General features: G+C 34.6%; 1 protein-coding gene across 1 annotated transcript; it reads left to right on the forward strand.

Annotated features, from left to right (window-relative positions):
• The first annotated feature begins 12,442 nt into the window (after window positions 1–12,442).
• LOC148844877 (polyamine oxidase 1-like) lies at window positions 12,443–19,256 on the forward strand. The gene is made up of 10 exons (XM_088953398.1): window positions 12,443–12,592; window positions 12,704–12,953; window positions 13,210–13,335; window positions 13,474–13,535; window positions 13,628–13,782; window positions 15,022–15,165; window positions 15,900–16,049; window positions 17,517–17,771; window positions 18,317–18,398; window positions 18,490–19,256. The coding sequence occupies exons 1-10, from the start codon at window positions 12,541–12,543 to the stop codon at window positions 18,702–18,704; spliced, it is 1,491 nt and encodes a 496-aa protein (XP_088809524.1). The 5' UTR covers window positions 12,443–12,540; the 3' UTR covers window positions 18,705–19,256.
• Window positions 19,257–22,399: the final 3,143 nt, after the last annotated feature.

Below are 22,399 nucleotides of genomic sequence, written 5' to 3' on the forward strand. Positions count from 1 at the left end.
ATCCCCGTCCTGTATTGGAAACATCTCCCGATAATGACATTATCAGTTCTAACAATATTATCAGAAGATGTTTGGAATACATAGCGTGAATGTATTGTGGGACATTGTGGGGGCGCTCCCTTTGAGGCACAGATGTGAACTCTCCACGACCTCCCCACCCGGCCCGCAGCAGCTAGTAAGCAACAAGCAATTAACTACTTTGCCAACTAGCATCCTTAAAACCATTAAACCAGACTTCCAATTGTGTTGCTAAAACCAGGTGCTTGAACAATTAAGTATGATTGATGTGGACTCTGATCCAGCGATGATCACAGCTGAGATATCCGATCTTTTCTTTGCTATAGTGACCAATATACAAGATTACTACTCTTAAAATCAAATGTCTAAACATTTTTCTATATATTAAACAGGTCTCCCCCTTCACTCCAACAATTTAGACCAATTAGGAGGTGTTTGGTATAATGGGTGTTGCATTATCATTGCATTTGAGAGAGATTTTTCTACCTAGCTAAAATATGTTTTGAAAAAGTTGTGTTAATTAATATAAATTGTTATTTCAACATAAAACGTCAAATTTGATGCTAGTTGAAATGACACTAGCTCATATATTATATGGCAACACATACTCCTCATAATTTGTATTTATCAACCCAAAACACAATGACAACCCCACACCATTAATGTAAGCTGAGTCACCAATCTGAAAGATAATTTTCCCCCCTCCGAAATTATTATTTTTTTATGGGTGGTCTAAAGTCCATTCCCTTGCTGCATTTGGTTGCAAGCAAAATAAAAGAAAGGAAAAGAAAATCTGATAGAACTAATTAGGAGATGGTACATATTGACTGTGGGAAAAAACAATCTAACTTAAAACGTAAGGATGGCCAAATTCTCGTTGGATGGAGAGGAAGACGATGGCGAGGGACCAAGCAGTCCAAAGAGGAAGAGAGGAGGAGGAAAGGAAGATGAGAGAAAAGTTAGGCGATGTGGAAAAATGGGATCATTGAAATTTTGGAGGAGAAGCTGCCCCCACTCAATTTCATTGATCTTGCTATTGGTCTGGCGAGAATCTACAACAAACAAAGTTGAAGAGTATTCGAAGAAAAAAGTAAATTTTGAAGTTGTGTGTGAAATGTCTGATTTATGGTCCTTAAATATTTTCTTGATCACACCGATCAAATCATAACCGTTGAAGCCGCACACCCAATGCAAGCAAGGTGCACCTCTAAAGTGCCTTATTGTGCCGCACACATGTGCGTACACATGTGCGCGCATGTTGCACAGTATCAGGTCTCCATACTTCATCTTCTATTTCTAAGGAGTGTAATTCAACTCCTATTAAAAAAACTCAAAACAAAACTTGTAAGTTCAAAATTGGTTTTAGTAAGAGAAAAGTTGTATTTCTAAAACAAGTGTGTAGGTGCAATTTCTCATGTAATTGACCAATCAAACTCATTGGATTTAATTTCTAATAAGATTAAACTCTACACGATACCCTCACCGTGATTCAATTGGAATAAGTAAATATGGACCGGGCATCTCGATCACCCTGATCAACCCAGAAGTGTTGGACTGTCCAATCTGCTTGGAACCCTTGACCCCTCCTATCTTTCAGGTATTACTAGTCTCTTCTTATCTACCATTAACGTTTCACTCATGCATTTTCTTGGCAAAACAAGACTGTGGAGGTGTTAATGGTCATTATTTGATCAACAGACTATGTCCAAGAATAATCTTGTTCACAAGGAAAGGAAAATTTAAATTACTTGCACAGATGGGGCCTCTTCGACTGATCAATTCCTTATTTTTGTGGGTGATTCATTTATGTCACTTAGGTTATTTTTTAGATTTTGAGAGAGGGAAAGTTGGTCAATAGAATTTTGATTTCCATTGACCAAGAAACCCTTGCTTTTTTCAGATTTATGTGTGCATAGAGAAAGTTCAATAACTTTTCCACCCAGAGGGAAAGTCACTAACATTTGAATGGGATAAAAAAAACTCCTTTCTAAAGAGATTTATCCAAGTAAGTGCATTTTTCTAGGTAACTTGCCAAAAATCAAGCGGGGCCTTAGTGGTAAAGCAGGTATTGGATATGTCATATTAGCTCATGGTTTTCAAACAATTGCAGTAAAAGGTAGAAAATGATACGTAATTAGAGCCGAAGATGCAGACTATTGAGACTCATACAAGCTACAAGCTCTTCTACTCGCTAAAAGGCTGGGTGTCTCAGAGGTGTCCATATTCTCAGATGTAGAAGATCTAGTATATGTTTAGCATTGATGCTGCAGATACAGCACCGTTTTCTCTGCTGATGTGTGGGTTGAAAGCATTATTTTCTGATAAAACAATGTCTTTTTTTAGTTTGGAAACATTGCTATTAGGTAGGGCATTTACTGGAACAACAACAATGTTTTTTGTTTGGTACTAATGCTCTAGGAAACGTTTTCAGCAATGGTATCCATTATCCAGTTTCACATCATATCCTTATCACTGCCACCTCATATCCCTATTGGCAGCAACGAGCTGCAGTTCCAAGAAACGTCAAATTCAACGTTACTCCAAACCACACCTTGATTTCCAAGACATGGCTTGAAGTACGATTTCTTGGAACTGCAGCTCGTTGGCAAAAACGTATGGACCAACCATATATGGGCGCTTTGGATTCCTTTTCTGTTAAATATTCAACATATAAAAAGAGACCGGAATATATATAATAGCCCATAACTTAGCTTATTTGGCTTATAAAAATCGAAGAATGTAGCATATGATCGTCACAGCAATATAAGTATTGAATCAATAGATGAATGAATCTTTTATGCTTTGCCTAAAAGAAAAAAGATGCAGATCGTCACAGCTATGTACCTATATTGAATCAATAGATGAATGAATCTTCTATGTTTTGCCTAAAAGAAAAAAGGTGCACCCCTTGTCTTCACAAAATCACCTTGATTTGACGGCTTTGGCTTGTGTTTGGATTAGGATAAATTTCAGTGGAAATGAAGCCAAAACCCATGTGCCGTGCGTTATTTTTGGAGCCAAATGGCGAAATATAGAGATCCATGCTGAATTGAGATGCAAAACGCCAAAACCTTTTCCACCCCAGAATCTCTTTCCTCCATAATCCAAGGATAGCCTTAAAATAGTCTGAAAATAGACTCGAGGGTTCTAACTTCTAAGATATAAAGCCAAATTTAGTTTGAATCCAAACCATGCTCAAGATGCATGCATATGCAAACAGATCTACCCCTTCTTCTCTTTGTTGCATGGGTTTCATTCAAATCTGATCAGGCTTGGATCACATCCAAGCTGGCCAGATGCATACAGATTAAGGAATGAATTGTTTCGTATAGATTTATACATGAGAAGACTCCAACACAAGTACACAACCCATTTTGTTTTGTATGCACTTTTAAACAGTTTGTGCATGTGAGAGTGTTACTTTATGAGAATATATATACCCAATTAGAGTGATGAAACTATTCTTCATCCCCCAGAATTCCCTATCAAACTCATATGTTGTTAAATAGAAGCAAGGAAGAGAGGTCAATCATGTATGAAACCAGAAGAAGCATTCTAATTCATTCTTGAACTCCCCTAGTTGTTTTTATTTCTTTTAATTAATTTTTTGACTATCCAAATAAAAACAAAAAAAAAAGGAAATAAATTTATGAATCAAGATCATTCATTTATGATGATTTTCATTGAAGCAGTGGCTCATAATGATACACCTCACCCAGAGCTATCAAATCGTCTGCCATGTTTCATAAATATAAATAATTGGACCCACACCCACCATTAAATGGAGCTTGTCAAAAGAATCAACAAATAACATATGGAACCATGTTGCAGAATTACTCTCAACTGTCCGATTTGCCAGCTTGACTATTTCAGGGCTTGATGTCATGAGATTTCTCTTCTTCACCACCTATAATCAACTGTCCAGCACCCTGACACAAATGCTTCCATTTGGGCTGTGGCTATTAGCCACAGAATCCCAACATTTAAGATTTAACCATCAAAATTTCTAATTGTTTCTCAGCTCTGATAAAATCTTCTCCACCTGTCAATTAATTCCAATTGTTTAATTGAGAATTTTGAGCTATGACCATTATCCTTGGCGGTGGGTACAGCATTTGGCCGGGCCGGGTTCAAAAAGACCAAACCACGTTGAATTTGATCCGAGTAACACTAGCTGTCTCCTTAGGTTAAAAAAAAAATCCTACATAGATAAATTAGAATCCAAGAGACACTTGGATGATATTGTAAAATCCAAGGTATTGTACAGTCAAATCCCGCAAAATCCGAATAGCTGGGTCCGGCAGCCAAAATCCATAGCACGAAATCCTAGAACCCATTACAGAGTACAGACGGGGCTGAATTATAGAACTGATTATGGAATCTGTCTCCAAATGTTTCAAATTTTCACTGGAATCAGATTCTTCCCAAAATGCAATTCTATAATGCTATCTTTGATCTCCACAGTAATAAAAGTGAACCAGTAGTCCTCCGTCCTCACTCCTCAGTCATATATATAAAATAAAAAAAATAAAAAAAAAGAAGAAAAATTAAGCTTCCTGGGGCCGGGGGTAACTCCTTTATAGAATCTGCAAGACATATTCTACTCCCTGCTATTTGCATCACAATAATACCAACAAGGACATCCCAGCACGGTACGAGAAGAAGCTGTACGTATTCCTTTGCTTTGTGTCCACGTTACCCAGCTACAGAAGCAGATTTACAACCTGGGTGTGTGCCATTTTTTGCCGCTTACAAGTGATTTGCAGCTCCTTTTTTTCTCAGTAGATGGTCTCTGAAAACCTCCCTAGCTGCGCTGTATGCATCACCCTTGTAGGCTACCCAAAAAAAACGTCCCACATCATTACATTCGGCCGAGTGTCTTCCCACACGTGGGCACTTCATTTTCGTGCAGAGGCCGTTAGCACATCCCATTAGTTCTCAACTCATCATTTCATCCAAAAACTCAAGATTCATTCCCCTCTTTCTTTCCCGCCCATACCTGGCCTCTCACTCCCCTGCCCTCTGAAACTCAATTCGCCCCACCTCTCCCGCCCATACATTGCTAACAAAACATAATACATTGTACTGATAATCTGAATGTAAAGTTATATATTATAAGAAACGGTATCAGTTTTTTTCAGCCACCCAACAGAAATGTCACCCCGAGCTGAAAAAAATTAGTTGTGAGGGAAAACCCTAATGTTGTATGCACATAGAACAGAGGAAAGTAAAGTACAGATATAAAGAAATATAAGGAGGAAGAAAACCGCACCTGTACTGTTGGCGATTCTTCCCTTAGAGTTTTTTCCATTACAGAAAATATATATATATATATCAGAGAAACAGATTCAAAAGTAGATGAGATTAGAGGGACAGAGATTACGTACCTCCGATACATATACTGGAACGATCGTCTGTCAGATTTCTCGACAATAGTACGCAGGAGGGCAAGGGAGTGAGAGACCAAGTATGGGTGGGAAAGAGGGAAGTGAATCTTGAATTTTTGGATGAACTGCCATGGGGGGACACGCGGTTAGAGGTGTAAATCGTGTCATGCCAGACCCAGCGTGATGGTCCGGACCGTGTTGGGCCTAGGGTTCGATGTTTACAGGCCGATATAGCCCATCATGGGCTGACACACCATGGCCCATGGGCCCATAATGGGCCACGCTCGGCCCGCCCAAGAACTAGTTGTTGGGGACACCCCCCCCCAACAGTTATAAACAACTATATAGGGGGGTATTTATGTATTTTGGTTATGGAGAGAGATAAAATGACACAAATGATTCCCAATAGCTATATAACAATTAGTTTGGGTAAAGTGATAAATAACTTTACAATGACCAAAATATCCTTCCCAACAACTAAAAAACGACTAGTTTTAAGGTATTTTGGGCAATTGAATTATTTTCAATTCCTATAAACAGCCCTATCCTCTACCATTCTCATCACACCAATTCAACAATTCCCTTTATCTCGTCTCTAATTCCCATATTCTCTCAAATTTCAATCTCCCAATCTCTAAAATTCTCAATATCTCATACATTCTCTGAACTCTAATTGACTAATTCCCCAATTCTCAATTTTATTGAAGTTTCAACAAGAAAAATGCTTGCTCAACCAATCCAAGTATCTCAAATTAGCAATTTGGGCGGCTTGGACTCTTGGAGTTGAAAGGCTTCAACCATTGAAATCAATATGGAATTCTGAACTAGCAATTCGGGTAAGTCCAATTAAATTAATTTTTATTTTTTTAGAATTAAAAAAAATGGCTAGCTCCTCTCGAAACCAATTCCCCAACATATTCAATGCCGACAATATTCAATCGTAGCATGATAATATTAACACCAATATGGATGCTATTGATATAGATGGAACTTTCACCCCTATTACTTATACTAGGGAAAAGCAAAAGAGGGTTTCTAAGAGTCTAAATTGATTAGCCCGGTTTAGAAAATATTTAAAATAGATGAGGTTGAGGGGAATGAAAAAAGAGTTGTTTGCCAAGAATGTAGGAAAGACTTTAACTATTATAGCAAGGGTGGTGCTACCCATTTGGGCAGACATTTGCTCACCCATGAAAAAGAAGAAGAAGAAAGGAGAGAAACAACACAAACACAAATTGGGCAGGGGTTTTGGTACATTTAAATATTCTCAAGAAATAATGAGGCAAGAATTAGCAAAATACATTGTACATGTTGAACAACCATTTTTGTTAACTAAAGATGCTAAACTTGAAAAATGGTTACATAATTCTGTAAATCCACAATTTAAAAAAGTTTTTAGGAATACTATTAGATTAAATGTTTTAAAAAATTTGTATTCATATAAACAAAATTTAATTTATATGCTATCAAATCTTAATTCTAAAGTTGCAATTACTTTTGATGTTTGAACTTCTAAATTTAACACAAGTTATATTTGTGTTATTGGTCATTTTATTGATGAAAATTGGCTTTTAAAGAAAAGAATTTTAAATTTTACTATGCTTTAATGGCTGCATACTGGCCCAGCTATTGCTACGATCATTTTAAATACTTTACATGCTTATGGAATTGATAATAAATTATTTTCTATTAGTTTTGATAATGCTAATAATAATGACTCAACAATAAATATTTTAAAATCTCAATTAAAATTATATTTAAATAGTAAATTATTTCATATCAGATGCGCATGTCACATCTTAAATTTATGTATTCAAGATGCTTTAAATATTATTTCTATTCATATTTCTAAAATTAGAAATTGTAAAAGTTTTAGAGCAAGAAAACAAGAATTTAAATATTTATTTCAAAATTATGATTTAAAATATAAATATTTTATATTAAATGTTAAACATAGATGGAATTCTACTTATGCTATGTTAGAAAGTTGTATTTCTTACAAACAACTTCTTAATGATTTTTATAATACAAAAATGCCTATTGATATGTTATTTGAGGAAGACTAGAAATTGCAATTTGTATAAGAGACTTTTTAAAACATTTTTATGATGCAACTAATGAATTATTGGGTATTTATTATCCAACTAGTTGTAATTTACCTTGTCAATTAATGGTGGCCAGTGATTGTTTTGCAAAATATAGAAATAATCCATAATTTAAAAGTATTATTGAAATAATGAAAAAAAAATAAAAATATATATATTGGGAGAACATTTCTCCTATTTATTGCTTAGCTACAATATTAGATCCCATGATTAGGAAAGATGGTTTAGATATTTTACTTAAAACATATTGTGAAAATACGAATATTGAAATTAGAAATTAATAGTTTATTATTTGAAATGTATAGTTTATATAAATCTGAAGTAATAAGAAATAATTATACAAGTTGTACAGTTGCATCTTCCACTTTTGAACTTAAGCCTAGTAGTAGAAGAAAAAAACATTTTTATTTAATAAGTAAAAGGTAGAAATCAACTACCTCGACAACAAGTTCATTTATTGAACTTAATTTTTATTTACAAGCAAATTTTTCTACTTTAGATGATGGAACAAATAATTTTGATATTTTAGCTTGATGGAGTGAACATTCAAAAAATTATCTAGTCCTCGTTGCCATGGCACGTGATCTACTAACCCCTCCGATGTCTATAGTTCCATTGAAGTCTTGTTTTATTGCAAGTAATAGGGTGTTAGACGACGAGAGAAGTTGTATGAATGATGAAAGTCTAGAAATGTGCATCTACTTTAAAGATTGGTTGGATGCTGAAAACAAATTACAAAAACAAAGGAAGGCATGACACTACACCCAATATTTCACCTGAAGCCGATGATGAAAGTCATAAACAGTAGGACAAAATCAAAAAATGATGAAGTCAATATTTTTTGTATACTCACTCAATATTTGTATAGCATTTTGTCAAATTATTGTAAATTTTGTTTTAATTTTATTTAATTTATTTTCTATTTTTTAACAATATAATTTTGTATTTTTTAATTGTAACAATATTGTATTTTTTATATTTTATTAAGTTATTCCATTTTCTAATATCCATATTTCATTCATCCAAGTATCCAACCATTGTATGCTTTGTGATTTGTATCATTCAAATTTAAATGAAATAAAATTCTTATTTTTCTTCAAATTTGTTATTCCATTCTTACTTGGTTAAGTATTTGTTTTCATTTATTTGTTAGATTTCTTATTTGTTATTTTTTCAATAGTTCTCAAAAGAAAGTTAAATATTTTAGTTTTACTTAGCAAAAAAATAAAAATATAAAAAATATATAAAAAAAGTAAAAAATCAATCTGGCCCAGTTTGGCCCACACCCAAGGCCTAGCCTATGGCCCAACCCAACACAGCCCAGGCCCAAGCCCACGGCACGGCACAGGCCCGCACAGGCTTGGGCCGTGGGCCATGGCATTTTGATCTTTTCTTTTTTTAATTTTAAGGGGGGTTACAGTTTCTGACTGACTATATGGTAGTTAGCTACTCAACTGTTTGCTTCGCTTGAACCCTGAAACAGCTTCCTGAAAATGTAACAAGAACATGTTGCATTTCTAATCTTCTGTCTTCTCACTTATTTTAGACCACCTTTTGAAATCCCATGGCATCTTAGGCTTTTGATTAAAAGAAGGAAAAAAAAAAAAAAAAAGACTTTAGACCACCTTTTGAGACCCAAAAATGGTATGATATCCCAACATTTACACATTGGGAATTAATTCGACTTTGCCGGATACATATTCCGGTGGTCGGCCGACTCGATTTGTGACCCTGTATTGATATTATCATCTAAATAAGAGCATCAGTATTATTTTCATCTTCCCTTGTTTTCAAGGCAAAATGTAATTAGCAAAGACATCAGCATCATGGAAATTTCATACTTCATTCTATTCTTTTTCTTGTTTTTTCCCCTTTAGGCTGCACTTTGACTAAACTAGCAAGTACAAATTTCTTCCCATTTAGTACAAAAATGTCACCATTCATTACACAGGACAGGACAGTGGTGGGTCATGATATTATTTTCCATTTTCTTATTCTAATTTGGTTCCTAGACTCAAGCTTGTAACACTCACTGGCCAGATTTCTCATGTTGTGACAATGATATATAGAGTTCAATGCCAAATTAATTACCTAGAAATGTTGTAATTCGGTCTTTTCTCTTGAATAATATACTAAACAATTAATTAAGATTCAAAACTGTGTCACTTTGAATAATTTTGAAACATTTCTCTGAAAATCTCCAAGTTATTAATGCTTATGATAATGATTGATACACTCTTTAATATATTTTATTAATGATTGTAGAATTTCTTTAATTACCTTTTGGTTTTAATTAATGATTTTATAATTTATACTTGGCGTCTACGGAAAGAATAGTACATAGCTAAGGCAAATTCCGAGTTTCATGCAAGTACAAAGAAATATTTCCACAGAATATTGTATAAAATAACTACATTGTTTCAGTAAAAGTCTAATCCAACTTGCTAATATAAATAAATAACTTTAATTTTGTAAAATAAAACCCTATTTAATCCTTACTAATAGAAACTTTTGATGATGCACCGGAACACCAAATACTGGGAAACAATATAAAAGTGAAATAAAACTTCATGAGAATAAATTTATACAAAGAAATAAGCTATTCATAAAAGAAAAGTAAAGAAAAAAGCTGCTACATAAAAAAAAATTAATCATAAATATCTATTACGTAGAATTAATGAATCATCTTGATAAGAAAATTCTTCGGATATCTAATTAATAATTTAAAGTTTAGATATAATAAATATCTAATTAACTTCAACTTCATATAAGCTCAAATCGTGTATTGCACGACTCAAAGGGCCGATATTTTTAGGGCTGTAAATGGATTAGACTTGGATCATATTCTGCAAAATCAAAATATAACCCAATCATTGAAAACTTGCATCGATTGGATTTGAATTTGAATCCTAGCATATTTGGACTTTATTCGGATTTAATCTATTTTTTTTTATTTTTTAAAATATAAAAAATAAAAAAGATAATTATTTTTCAATTTCTATATATAATAAATTAATGTAAATATAATATATTAAATTTATTATATATAAATTCATATATAATATAATATCTAAAAATATATTTTTTTTATAATTTTAAATATAATTAAATCAATTTTATAATATAATTAGGTTTAAATTTTAATTGAATCCAATTATTAATCGGATGTAAATTGCAAAATCTGAATCCAAATTGATTACATAAACCCATCATTTGAATTCAAGATGATCGGATAAGATGTTGGAACAAGTTGTGGACTTTAGGGTATAGTTAGCCGGCTTAGGTACTCTTAGGCCCCCCTTCCCTTTTGTTTTTTTTTTTTTTTTTGTTTTTTTTTTTTGGAGGGGGGGGTAACTTGTGTAGGAAAGTTTTGACCACCTGGGGGGTTAGGCAAATTACTTATTTATGAAGTGGGGAAATTGGCCAAAGTATGTAATACTAAAATGTCCATGTCAGAACAAAAATGAATTAGGAACCGTTCAGGAAATTCACTCATTACACATTTGGCAAACACAACATGGGTAAATGTACTTATGCAGGTTACATTTTTCTGGCTAACACTTACCCGGATTACATTTTTCTAAGTAATACTACCCAGTTCAATACATTCAAAGTTCAAAGTATCAATAAGATATGCACTGTATCAGGTGAATCGTATCTTTTGGTCCCCGGTAGAATTAGGGCATGTCTAATAAGAGGATTAACCTCCAAAAGTTGTCGCATGTCCTAGCTCCTAATATTTAACGTATCAATGGATTAAAAAAACCATATTGTATGATACATACCAATATATTGTGATACTTTGAACCTCGATATAATTAAACTAATGCATTATGATTATTGGCAGGGATTAAAGTGATTTAATAGGGAGATAAAGAGGGTAAATGGAAGCATAATTGAGGGGATGATGAATTATTAGAGATAATTAAAAGGGGAATCCGAGAAAGTATGCATCTGTCCTTTTTCGAACTTAATTAATATAGATTACCAAATAGGAGAAAGACTACAAAACATCAACATCGTTAGTAAGACAAGGCAGAGTTATAAATGATGAGAAAAGGAAATTCCCGCCTTAATAAGTGGGGCATTATTTCATTTGGAATTTGGGAATAAAAAAAATGTCATACAATATTAGGTTTAAGGCTGACGCTAATGCAGATGTGGATAAAGCAGAGGGTCGCCTATCATAGTCAGCCTCGACATATACAAGACCTCTAATGTTTGCTTCTCTCTCTCAATTAGTGAGAAGGAATGTAATCAAACTGAAATTTGAAGCCAATATGTGGATAAAGAAACCCATCAACTCACCAATTCCCTTCCTTTTCCCTACCTTATGTTTCAAACCAAACACAGCCCAAAAAAAAAGAAAGAGGAGAAATGGGCCGGATGTGGGTTCAGTTCAGAATTCAGATATCTCCATTTTTTTCATCTCACACGCTTGCATTAATAAATTTCACCTGCGAAAAAGGATACGATAAGCAGTTGTCTCCTGTCGGTTTTGTTTTGGTTGTTCTTTCCTGTTCACTGTTCACTGATTTTCTCACTCTGCCACGGATTCAATGCCTTTCACGTTCGACATTGACCACACCTGCAATTTCCTAAATTCTCATAACCCCCCTTGCCTCTCCCCAATTTCATCTTAACGTCCTTTCCAAATGTCTTATTTTCTCTTCAATCCTTGCCCGATGCCCGTGCCCCCCCCCCCCTCATACATAATTTTTGTTTTTTATTCGTTTTTGCTGGACGATCTTGTGGTGTGGCAATCTGCGCAATCAGGAAGCTCAGTCGGACGTGGCGATTCACTTTGGCCCAGAGTTTGTCGACGTGACGTACGGTCTAGATAACGCCACATCATCATACCAGAGGCTGAAAGCAATCTCCGCGGCTCGTCTACAGAAATTAAAACCAGCCTATATAAGACCTACTCCCGCTATTTCAGCTTCCTACCAGCAAATAACACAACAAATCAAACAGACTCTCTCTCTCTCTCTCTCTCTCTCTCTCTCTCTCTGCGCGAGTGTCTCTTCTCTATGGGTTCTTCTACTCCTTGTTCCGTGATCATCGTCGGAGCAGGGATTTCTGGTAAGTTAATCTCCGGCAACAACCTCAGTTTCCTGGCGAGAAATGTTTTTTATTTTTTTTCTTTCCTGCGAACCTGTGACGTATTTTCTTTCTGTTTTTGTGTTAATGAAGGCATATCAGCGGCGAAGGTATTGGCGGAGAACGGCGTGAAGGATTTGGTGATTCTTGAAGCGTCGGATCGTATCGGTGGAAGGATTAGAAAGGATGATTTCGGTGGCGTGTCGGTGGAGCTGGGAGCGGGCTGGATTGCAGGCGTTGGTGGCAAAAAACCGAATCCGGTTTGGGAACTCGCCAATAAAGTCGGCCTGCGTACTTATTTCTCCGATTACAGCAATGCTCGTTACAACATCTACGATCAAAGGTTTGTTCTCTATGTTGTCCTCTCTGCAAAATCTGTTTCTAGTTTTTTCTATAGTGCGCCCCGGGGGGGGGGGGGGGCGGGCGGCAAGTTGTCACCTAAGTTCTTCAGTGCTATTTGGCGGTGGATCGTATTGTTTGAACGATACGTTAAAATTAAGTTTCGTATCGGCGATGTGAAGAGTGCTCATTTTGCATTTTGAGCTATTCGGAATTTGGTAACTCGGGCGATATTAACCGAGTTTTGGAATTGGTTTCAGTGGGAAGATCATTCCAAGCGGTTTAGCGGCTGCTTCATACAACAAAGCGGTGGACTCTGCGATTCAGAAGTTGAGGATGCAAGAGGCGAAGCTTCGTGGCCTCTCCACGATAACCGAACCGCCCTTGTAATGTTTTTCCATTCTTGTTTTTATCCCTTCTCTCGGTTTGTCTTTTTTTAAAAAAAAAAATAAGTCAGAAAATATTAGAAGTTATGAGTGGGACGGACATTAACAACATATTTTGGCTGTATGGATTCTGTTCAGGACACCTAAAACTCCAATAGAACTCGCCATTGATTTCATTCTCCATGATTTTGAGATGGCCGGTTAGTTTTGGCTGGTTTCCTGCTTCATTTTTCTTCGAGTTAGCATTTCTCATTAGAGATAAAATTGATGAGAAAATGGCTCTTGTTTGCAGAGGTAGAACCGATATCGACTTACACAGATTTCGGAGAGAGAGAATTTCTTGTAGCAGATGAAAGAGGATATGAGTTCCTGCTCTACAAAATGGCGGAAAATTTTCTGTTCACCTCTGACGGTAAAATCGTGGACAGCCGTCTCAAGCTCAACAAGGTTAGATTAGATTGGATCTCTGTTTTCTTTTCCATTTTCCTCGCTGTCTGTCGCTCTGTTTTATATAAATTTATGTCGTATTTTTGTTTCTTTGTAATCACACCAGATCGAAACAGAGTAATGCTTAAAAAATCAGTGAAGAAACGAAAAATTAGCAAAAAAATCCGAAAATCTGTTTTGTATGCATGCACTCTTTTTCTCTAGAGTTTGACCCACTTTTGTGTTTTTCAGATAACGACATTTTCTTGAGAGGCATTAAAAGTTTAAAACAAAATAAAAATAGAAAAAGAACAGAACATACGTGGATTTTGGTCAACCCCTTTTTGGAGTTCCCATGTCTGTCCTTTTTTATTTATTATTTTACTGAGTTGTGTTTGTTACGCTTTTTTTATGAAAAAAAAAAAAAAACTAGGATGGATTAATAATGGGTTTCCTCAATTATTTTCATTTTCTGATCTGGTACCTCCATTGAACTACTTGAATTGGTTTTGAATTCCTTTCTGGGTTTTGAAACAGAGATGGGAACCCTTCCTGTTCTTCATAAATATTCCACATTACATGCAACCTAAACTCAACCATAGTTTTTGGATTGTAATAAAGAAATACCGAATCCTTAAATAGTGTTTGTGTTTGTTTTTTTAATTCAACAGATATTGGTATTTCAATAAAATTGGCATCCAATTGGTTTGTCTAGCAACTTTCACTTGACAAGATTGTCCATCTCCATCTGTGAGTCTGTCAAGTAGTAATATCTGACCGTTCAGGAGTCAGGGCATCAAGTGGCTGAAAACTCTACTCATCCATACTCAGCAATCAGTATCCTAATGAAATGGCTTCATATCCCTTTTTAATTAACTCTCTAACCAGTAACCAGTAATAGAATGTTGAGTAGCAATCACCAACTCTTAGGACTCAGGAGTCAGGGGAGCTCCCTTTCAAGACTCAATACCCTATCCAGTCTTGGGGCAGTCAGGTCATTTTCCTTAGGTCATAAGCAAGCATAAAACAGAAGAACCTTTTGTTGTAGAACACTCCATCAAGAACAATGTAACCTTAAAACAAAAAAAGAAGAACAAAGAGATGGATGAAGATATGCAGAATTGGTAGTAAATTCTGAATGAAAAAAAAAAAATCCATTTCATTGCACGGAGTTTCTTGGTTTGACTGCCCAGAATTTCATGTTTTGAAGCTCGGTTTCTATATCCTGCTGCTATTTCTTTTCACACAGATTTGATGCAGGTTGTTCGGGAATTACACTACTCGAGAAACGGCGTTACCGTAACAACGGAGGATGGTTCCGTCTTCGAGGCAACTTACGTAATATTGTCCGTTAGCGTGGGCGTTCTCCAAAGCGACCTCATTTCCTTCCGACCCCCCTTGCCGGTACCTTCACTTTTCCTTCCTCACCCCACTATTTCAGCCGTTAGATGTACGTACTCTGTAGCGTGAACGCATCTGGCCGCCTGTAGGTTTATTGTGTCCCACTCCCACTGGAGTATCTCCTCGATGGGACCCATAAAACTGAGAAATCGTAATAATTATACAATAATGATCTTAGAGTAGAGGAACACGGATTTGATGGATAGAGAGCCATCTCAATAAATATCTCCAACTGTGGTGATAACGTAAGCAATAGATCTTCCAGTCGTCTCGTGTGAAGGTTTCGATAAGATGCCATGGGTTACATGAACGCAATCCACAGTATTGAAGCAGCAGTAAATATGCAGTAGAATTCAGAATTCTGAGGTGGAGGGCAGTCTACTATGATATAAATATAACTCAAGCCGTATATGTGGACAGTCAATTGTATGGTCTAGGACAGATTAGCTGGTACGACACGTGTACGGTAAATTATAGGCAAGGTGGATTGAATATATTGCCAGCTGTCACATCGTATAATGCTCTCTCTTAATAAGGAGCAAGAAACAAATCCACAAGGATTGTTTTTTCAGTTGGGTGGGTGGTCGGTTTGATGTTTTGGTCCCCCCCATCCCGATAATAAATCTAGTAATATTAGGAGAGATTATATTAATATGGTTGTCGTATATAGCGATTTTACTGTTTAATTTATTGGCTCTGTTTTCGGATAAGTAAATTAAAGAACATTGGATTGACAGAAATGGAAAACTGAAGCGATTATGAAGTGTGATGTGATCGTGTATACAAAGATCTTCCTCAAATTTCCGTGTAAGTTTTGGCCGTGTGGACCTGGGACGGAGTTCTTCATCTATGCTCACGAGAGGAGAGGTTACTACACGTTTTGGCAGGTTAGTTTCGCTCTCTTTCATTTATAGGGAAATCTCTATTTCCTGTCTGGTGCCTGGAGTAATGTGTGATGGATGATGATGCATGTTGATGATGATAATGAAGCAAGGTGCACGCATGATAGGTCCACCATAAGATCCTTTTTTTCACTATAAGAGGTGGTTAAGATGTCCTAAAAAGAAATGCTTTCATAAGTGACACTTGACAAAAGTATTGGGTCTCTTGCATGGACAAATGGATTGAATTCATGACATACAGAGGAGAAATTTATTGAAGTGAGAAATGATTTAACATAATATTATTTTGAAGATGATGCATGTTTATAGTGTACACGTAAGGCACTTAGGCACATGTATCCCAAGTCCTTTAAATCCTTCTGGGCCTCTCTTTATCTTTGTTTATATCTTGATTAATTAAGCAATCAATTTAATTATGTTTTTTAAGCTATGTGGGCCAATCCCATAATTCATTAGTTCCATGATTAAGATCATCTAGCTGGTTAAATGATCATGGATGTATGCAAATCCCACAATTTGATTTGTGTTCTGCACTGATTCGACGTGTTCTACGTGAGAGGAATCATCATTAATGACCTGGTTTTTGAGAATATAAAATCCCTTAAGCATGACATCTAAATTATTCAGAGTTGTATAAGTGTCCCTCCAATGGATTTAATAATGATAATTGTATAAGCATGACATCTAATATATACAGGTATTCCTAGAAATTTGCCTCCTTACTGACTTAATTAATTATAAGAACTGCACCTGTAGCTTACTCTCTGAAACACTGTACTACGACCAAAATACTCATCCATGCCAACGTAGAAGATATATAGATATTGTACATATTGCCTATACCACTGTTTACATGTAATGAAAGTCACAAATTTTATTTTCCATATAATATGTCTGTGTTGTATATATTTAGGAGAGAGAGAACCCGTAAAAAAGCAACTTGCATTTGTTTGGCTTATTGATATTGTATTGTTTATTTGCTCATAAAGTAGATGGCATTGGGTCACTCCATTGAGCTGGCAAAAATATTGATTGCACAATAAAATGCCAATCTCAAGAGACTCCTTGAACACTTAACCCTTTTTTCTTCCTTATTAAATTGTGTAAGATATTATAGCTAAGTACATTTTATTATTGTTAATGGGTATTTCTTCTATAAAATAATGCTTGAACATCAAACATGTCATATTTTAATAAATTCAAATCATTGACTCTAATTTAATATGAAAACTTTGTATCCTTTTATAATCAACACACGTGGCCTCTTACACAGTTTTGGAGGGATCTTATTAGCTCCATTATCATAAGCTTATTTTATTAAATCCAAATAGTTCATTTGTAGCTCGTGATAACTTATTTTATGGGTTTGAGTTTAAATCAGAAAGCCGTCAATTGATCACCTACTCACCGAGCTGATCCACGCTGTCTTCTTTGATTTTTGCATGTCATCAGCATATGGAGAATGCATATCCTGGGTCCAACATTTTGGTGGTAACATTGACGAACGGAGAATCAAAACGTGTGGAAGCGCAAACCGATGAGGAGACGTTGAAGGAAGCAATGGGGGTCCTTAGGGACATGTTTGGACCTGGCATACCAGATGCCACAAAAATCCTCGTGCCCCGCTGGTGGAACAATCGATTCCAGCGTGGCAGCTACAGCAACTACCCCATCTTGGCTACCCATCAAGATTTTGCCGACATCAAGGTCTTCTATCTAATTACCAGCATCATATTCCTCCCATTATCAGAAAATTAATTCAATCTTACTTTTCTCTTCATTATTAATTGCTTGCTCAACGGATTCATTATTAACTCATTCTGTGGAAAGGTTGATCTCATATTGAGTAATCTAAGGTGGCCCCTTTACCCATTGATGCCTTCGTCTATATATTCAGGGATTTATTATATCCCAATTAACAGGTCCCACCAAAGAGATCATGACTAGATCATTTTCCATTATCTTATCTTTTAACATTTTGTCTGGTTTTTTAAAGCTTTAGTATGAAAAAATCCATGGCTAGCTAGAAGAGGACACCTTAAATGAACCTTATTTTTCACAGCATCAATATACTAATCGATACTCTTCGTTTGTTATTATTATTATTATTCTCCAAGAACTCCTACACAATTATTGTTATGTGACTTGGACAAAATGTACTGATTTTGGTCATTCATTCAGCTATTGCAATTTGCACCTAATAGAAGTTGGTTGCTGATCTTAAGTTTCCTTCTTTTTTTATTGTTGAACAGGCACCCGTGGTGCCCATCTTCTTCACAGGAGAACATACAAATGAGAGATTTAATGGTTACGTCCACGGAGGATACCTGTCAGGTGAGAACCAGATTATGGGTAAAAACAGAAAGAAAGAAAAAAGAGTTGTACTCAATGTTGTGATGTTAAATAACAAAAGATTTTTAAGCAGGCATTGACACGGGCAACGCTTTACTGAAAGAAATGAAGAATGAGAAGGGAAGCGAAAAGGAGAGTCAACCATTTCTGCTAGAGCCCTTGCTCGCATTGACAGGGTCGCTTACATTGACTCAGACAGACGCAGTTTCTGGTCTCCACAAATGGGATATGGCTCGACAACTCTTTTCCAATGGAAAGCTTGTCAGCCACGAGGCAATAATCAAGTGACTATATGGGCCATGTTGTGAACCCAATTTTCATTGTTGGCCAAAGCTGGATATAAGTGGATTGACCGAATTGTCTCGAGTGCCCTTGGCCTTGGGCCCCAACTCACCCCCATCCAATCGTACCCACCAAGTGGAAATACGAAGACGCTAATGAAAGAAAAAAAGGAGAATAAGCAAAGACAGAGACATGGAGGAATGAAATGGACCCTGCTCTCTGTTTAGGGGGTGATTCTGGTCCGAGTCTGGGTTTGGGATTGAGGGAATGGATTTTTGGATAAAAGCATACAACGTGGAGGAAAAAGAAGGCATTATATTTTGATTCCATTTGCATTCTCTCATCATCAGGGTAGATTGATGCCGATGTATTGCATTTTTTTCTTCAGAGGTGGTCTTTTTTTTTTTTTTTTTCTTCATTATAAATGCGTATTTAAATTTTTTTTTTTTGAAAATTATCTTAATCAACTGGTTACTTTGTGAACTACGATGTCAGGGGATTAAAAGAAACAGAGCACACTGCTCTCTGAGTTTCTTGTTTAGCCCATTTATATCAAAATAGTGGTAATTTGAACATGGCTTCTTGCGATTTAAAAACGGGACAAAATACAGGGAAGAAAAAAGTACCACGTTAATTTAGGATTGCGGTGAAGAATGGAAAAGAGTGAAAAAAGGTAGAACATGAGACTGAGGACCTTGGTTCATCTGGCTCAATCCCTTCCTTGGTGTCTCAGACCGTCCTGGTACATTGATCTAGTTATCTCAGCATAGTTAACCCAATTTATCTGGCTCACCTAGATTGGTCTAGTTTTTGCCGGACTGCAAACAGATTGCATTGAATTGAATATACCTAGGTCCAAATTTGATTCATTAATATTTGAATTTAATCTTTGTCATCAGATTTATATTGAACTTGGATTATATTTGGATGTTGTATTCATCATCATCCAGGCCTTATGCCAGCTATATGGAATTGGGCACATGAATCCTCTTTCACCGATTTATTCTATTTAAAACCATATCCACTGTTAAATAATTATTGCTTAAATCATTTTCTACTACTTTTACCCATGTCCTTTTTGGTCTATCCCTAACTCTTCTAGTCCCTTTTACTTGTAATAGATCACTTCTTCTAATGGAGATTGTTGGTGGTCTTTTATGCAGTTTTGTGTATTGTATTATGATAAAAATTAAGTAAAAATAATGAGAATATTGGATGACCTGAAAATGAATTTTATGAATCTTGAACCTCTGAATTTTTAGTATAGACGGAATATTCAAACCAACTTTACCATTAGCCAATATCCATCTAATTTTGATAGATACAAGCATTAATACTATATAAAGCTGATATTTGCCTTAGGTTCCAAATAGATTATGTATATGTTTGGCATCGATGTTGCAGATACAACATCGTTTTTTTTTTTTTGAGAAAATGATGCATTTTTTTGTTTGGAAAAGTTGTTGTCAGGTAGGATGTTTCCTGGAACAACAACAGCATTTTTTGTTTGGTACCAGTGCTCCATATCTGTTTTTCAGCACTGGTACTCATTATAGGAAGTTCACGTCACTGCCACATCATGTCTTTGTTGGCAGCAATGAGCTCCAATTTGAGAAAATGTCAAATTTGACATTACTCCAAACTATGCTTTCTCGATTTCCAAGGCGTGGTTCAGAGCTCTGCTTTTTATGGAAAAACGGTTCCAAACATATTGATGTTTCTTAGAGTACCATTTTTTTTCGACGTGATGCTGATGCGTCACCATTTTTTGGAACGACATCGTGCCAAAAAACGCTATAAAAGTCATACTTCATATATGATAATATTTAATTGCACACGTGTATAATATGTACTCTTTATGTCAGTAAATATAAGTGTTCACATATATTTTTATTTTCAGATCACATCATTTCATGTTGTGGTAGATCATTATTAAAAAAGAGTTCATAATTTAAAGAGAATAAAGATGAAAAATACTTATAATAATAGCATTCACTGTTATATTTATGTTGAGGGCAAAATTGTTATCTGTGACATACATTCAGGTGGAGGTCTGATCAATATAATAATAAATGAGGTGGTACTTAATGTACATTCTCTTGAAGATATCTGTACTATTATAAAATGTACAAATGAGAGGTGTGAAACTTTTATTAATTATAATGTCCACATATGTCTTAAGCAAAAATAAATAAATAAATAATGCCCACATATGTTATTTAGTCAATCTTTAATTAAGAAGGTTGAAAATGTAATTTCAATTAATGATTTTTATCTCATTTAATGTCTACTCATTAACTCTTATATTTAAGATATTAACTCTCATTCTCTCTTATTTAAACACATATTTATGTTAATTTTTCACAAATAAATGCTACTAATTAGATCTATGTCCAATACTTTTAAAAGCATATATTTTAAAACTTACTCAAAACAAATTCATTCTTTATCCAAGTAATGGCTAAGCAGTTCAACTATCCAAATCAAATTTGCCAACCCATGAAATCATAGTTAGATAATAAATTTTCTAAATAGAAATAAATATAGAAAATTACAAAAATGTAGAAAAATACACATTTATTATATTTTTAATTCATCAAATTAAAAAAAAAACAACTATAATAAACAAGAATTATTTTTATTGATGATGAAAATGAAATACATAATCTAAAACTAACAAAAAATGAAATTATTTTCTAATTTGGCTGAAATCAGTAGTTCAACTTTTGGGTCAAATCCAACAACCTTGAAGGTTATAATTAAATAATAAAATTAATAAAATATAAAAAATAAACAAAAATAAAAAATACATAATTTACAAAAAAAACATTTGGCCACATGTATAATATTATATATTGAACATATTGAACAAAAAAGTGTAAATAACAATATTGTTTTTACACACATAGAAATATAAAAATTATAGAAAAATTGAACACATCAATAACTCCATATTTACACTACTATTAAAAATATTAATAAAATTTTGGAACTTCCTTTTTACTAAAATATCCATTTTTTGAATTTAATAACTATTTAATTGTGATGTTTAGAATGTAGTTTGAACTACAATTTTAACCTCATTCAACTCCCCCTATTTAAATCTTACATTTTTTTATAAATAAACAAAAAATATATATACACTAAGAAGATAAAACATGACAAAAAGAAGAGTTCAGCCAAATAGTTAGGCCTATCAATGATACCCAAAACTTTGTAGCCCAATATGAGGTGCTTACATAATCAGATCTAGATTTTGTAGTCTACATCTAATTAATAATAAAAACAAAAAATACATAAATTTTATAAAAAAAAAAGTGTGTATACATTATTCCTATCATTATCATCATCTAGAATTGTCACATACAAAACACGTACATACTTACAAGTATAGGAAACAAGCTAATTGGGTGAATTAGAGGGACTCCTTATATTTGGGGTTTTGAAACTTTTAGTTCCTTAACACTATACTATTTTTTTAACACTTAGCCCTTATAACGTAAAACACCTTGATGATGTAAATGGTAAACAAACAAGAAATCATTTCGTGCTTTAGATAGATTGAAATTAACTTTGATATCACTTGGATGATTGAGATTAATTAGTTGAAATTTGATAGCTCATTTAGATAAAACAAAAATTAGTTGAAATTTCAATAAATGATTTGGATAACTGATATTAATTAACTAATATTAAGAGAC

Source organism: Nelumbo lutea, chromosome 7, assembly GCF_056320005.1.
Source record: "Nelumbo lutea isolate HS-2025 chromosome 7, American lotus-T2T, whole genome shotgun sequence".
Taxonomy (NCBI): Eukaryota; Viridiplantae; Streptophyta; class Magnoliopsida; order Proteales; family Nelumbonaceae; genus Nelumbo; species Nelumbo lutea.

Bases quoted from the DNA above. Each gene is read 5' to 3' on its own strand.
- LOC148844877 (XM_088953398.1), top strand. From the start codon at position 12,541: ATGGGTTCTTCTACTCCTTGTTCCGTGATCATCGTCGGAGCAGGGATT. The intron at 12,593-12,703 runs GTAAGTTAATCT...GTGTTAATGAAG, and splicing joins CGTCGGAGCAGGGATTTCTG to GCATATCAGCGGCGAAGGTA. The intron at 13,783-15,021 runs GTTAGATTAGAT...GATTTGATGCAG, and splicing joins GCCGTCTCAAGCTCAACAAG to GTTGTTCGGGAATTACACTA.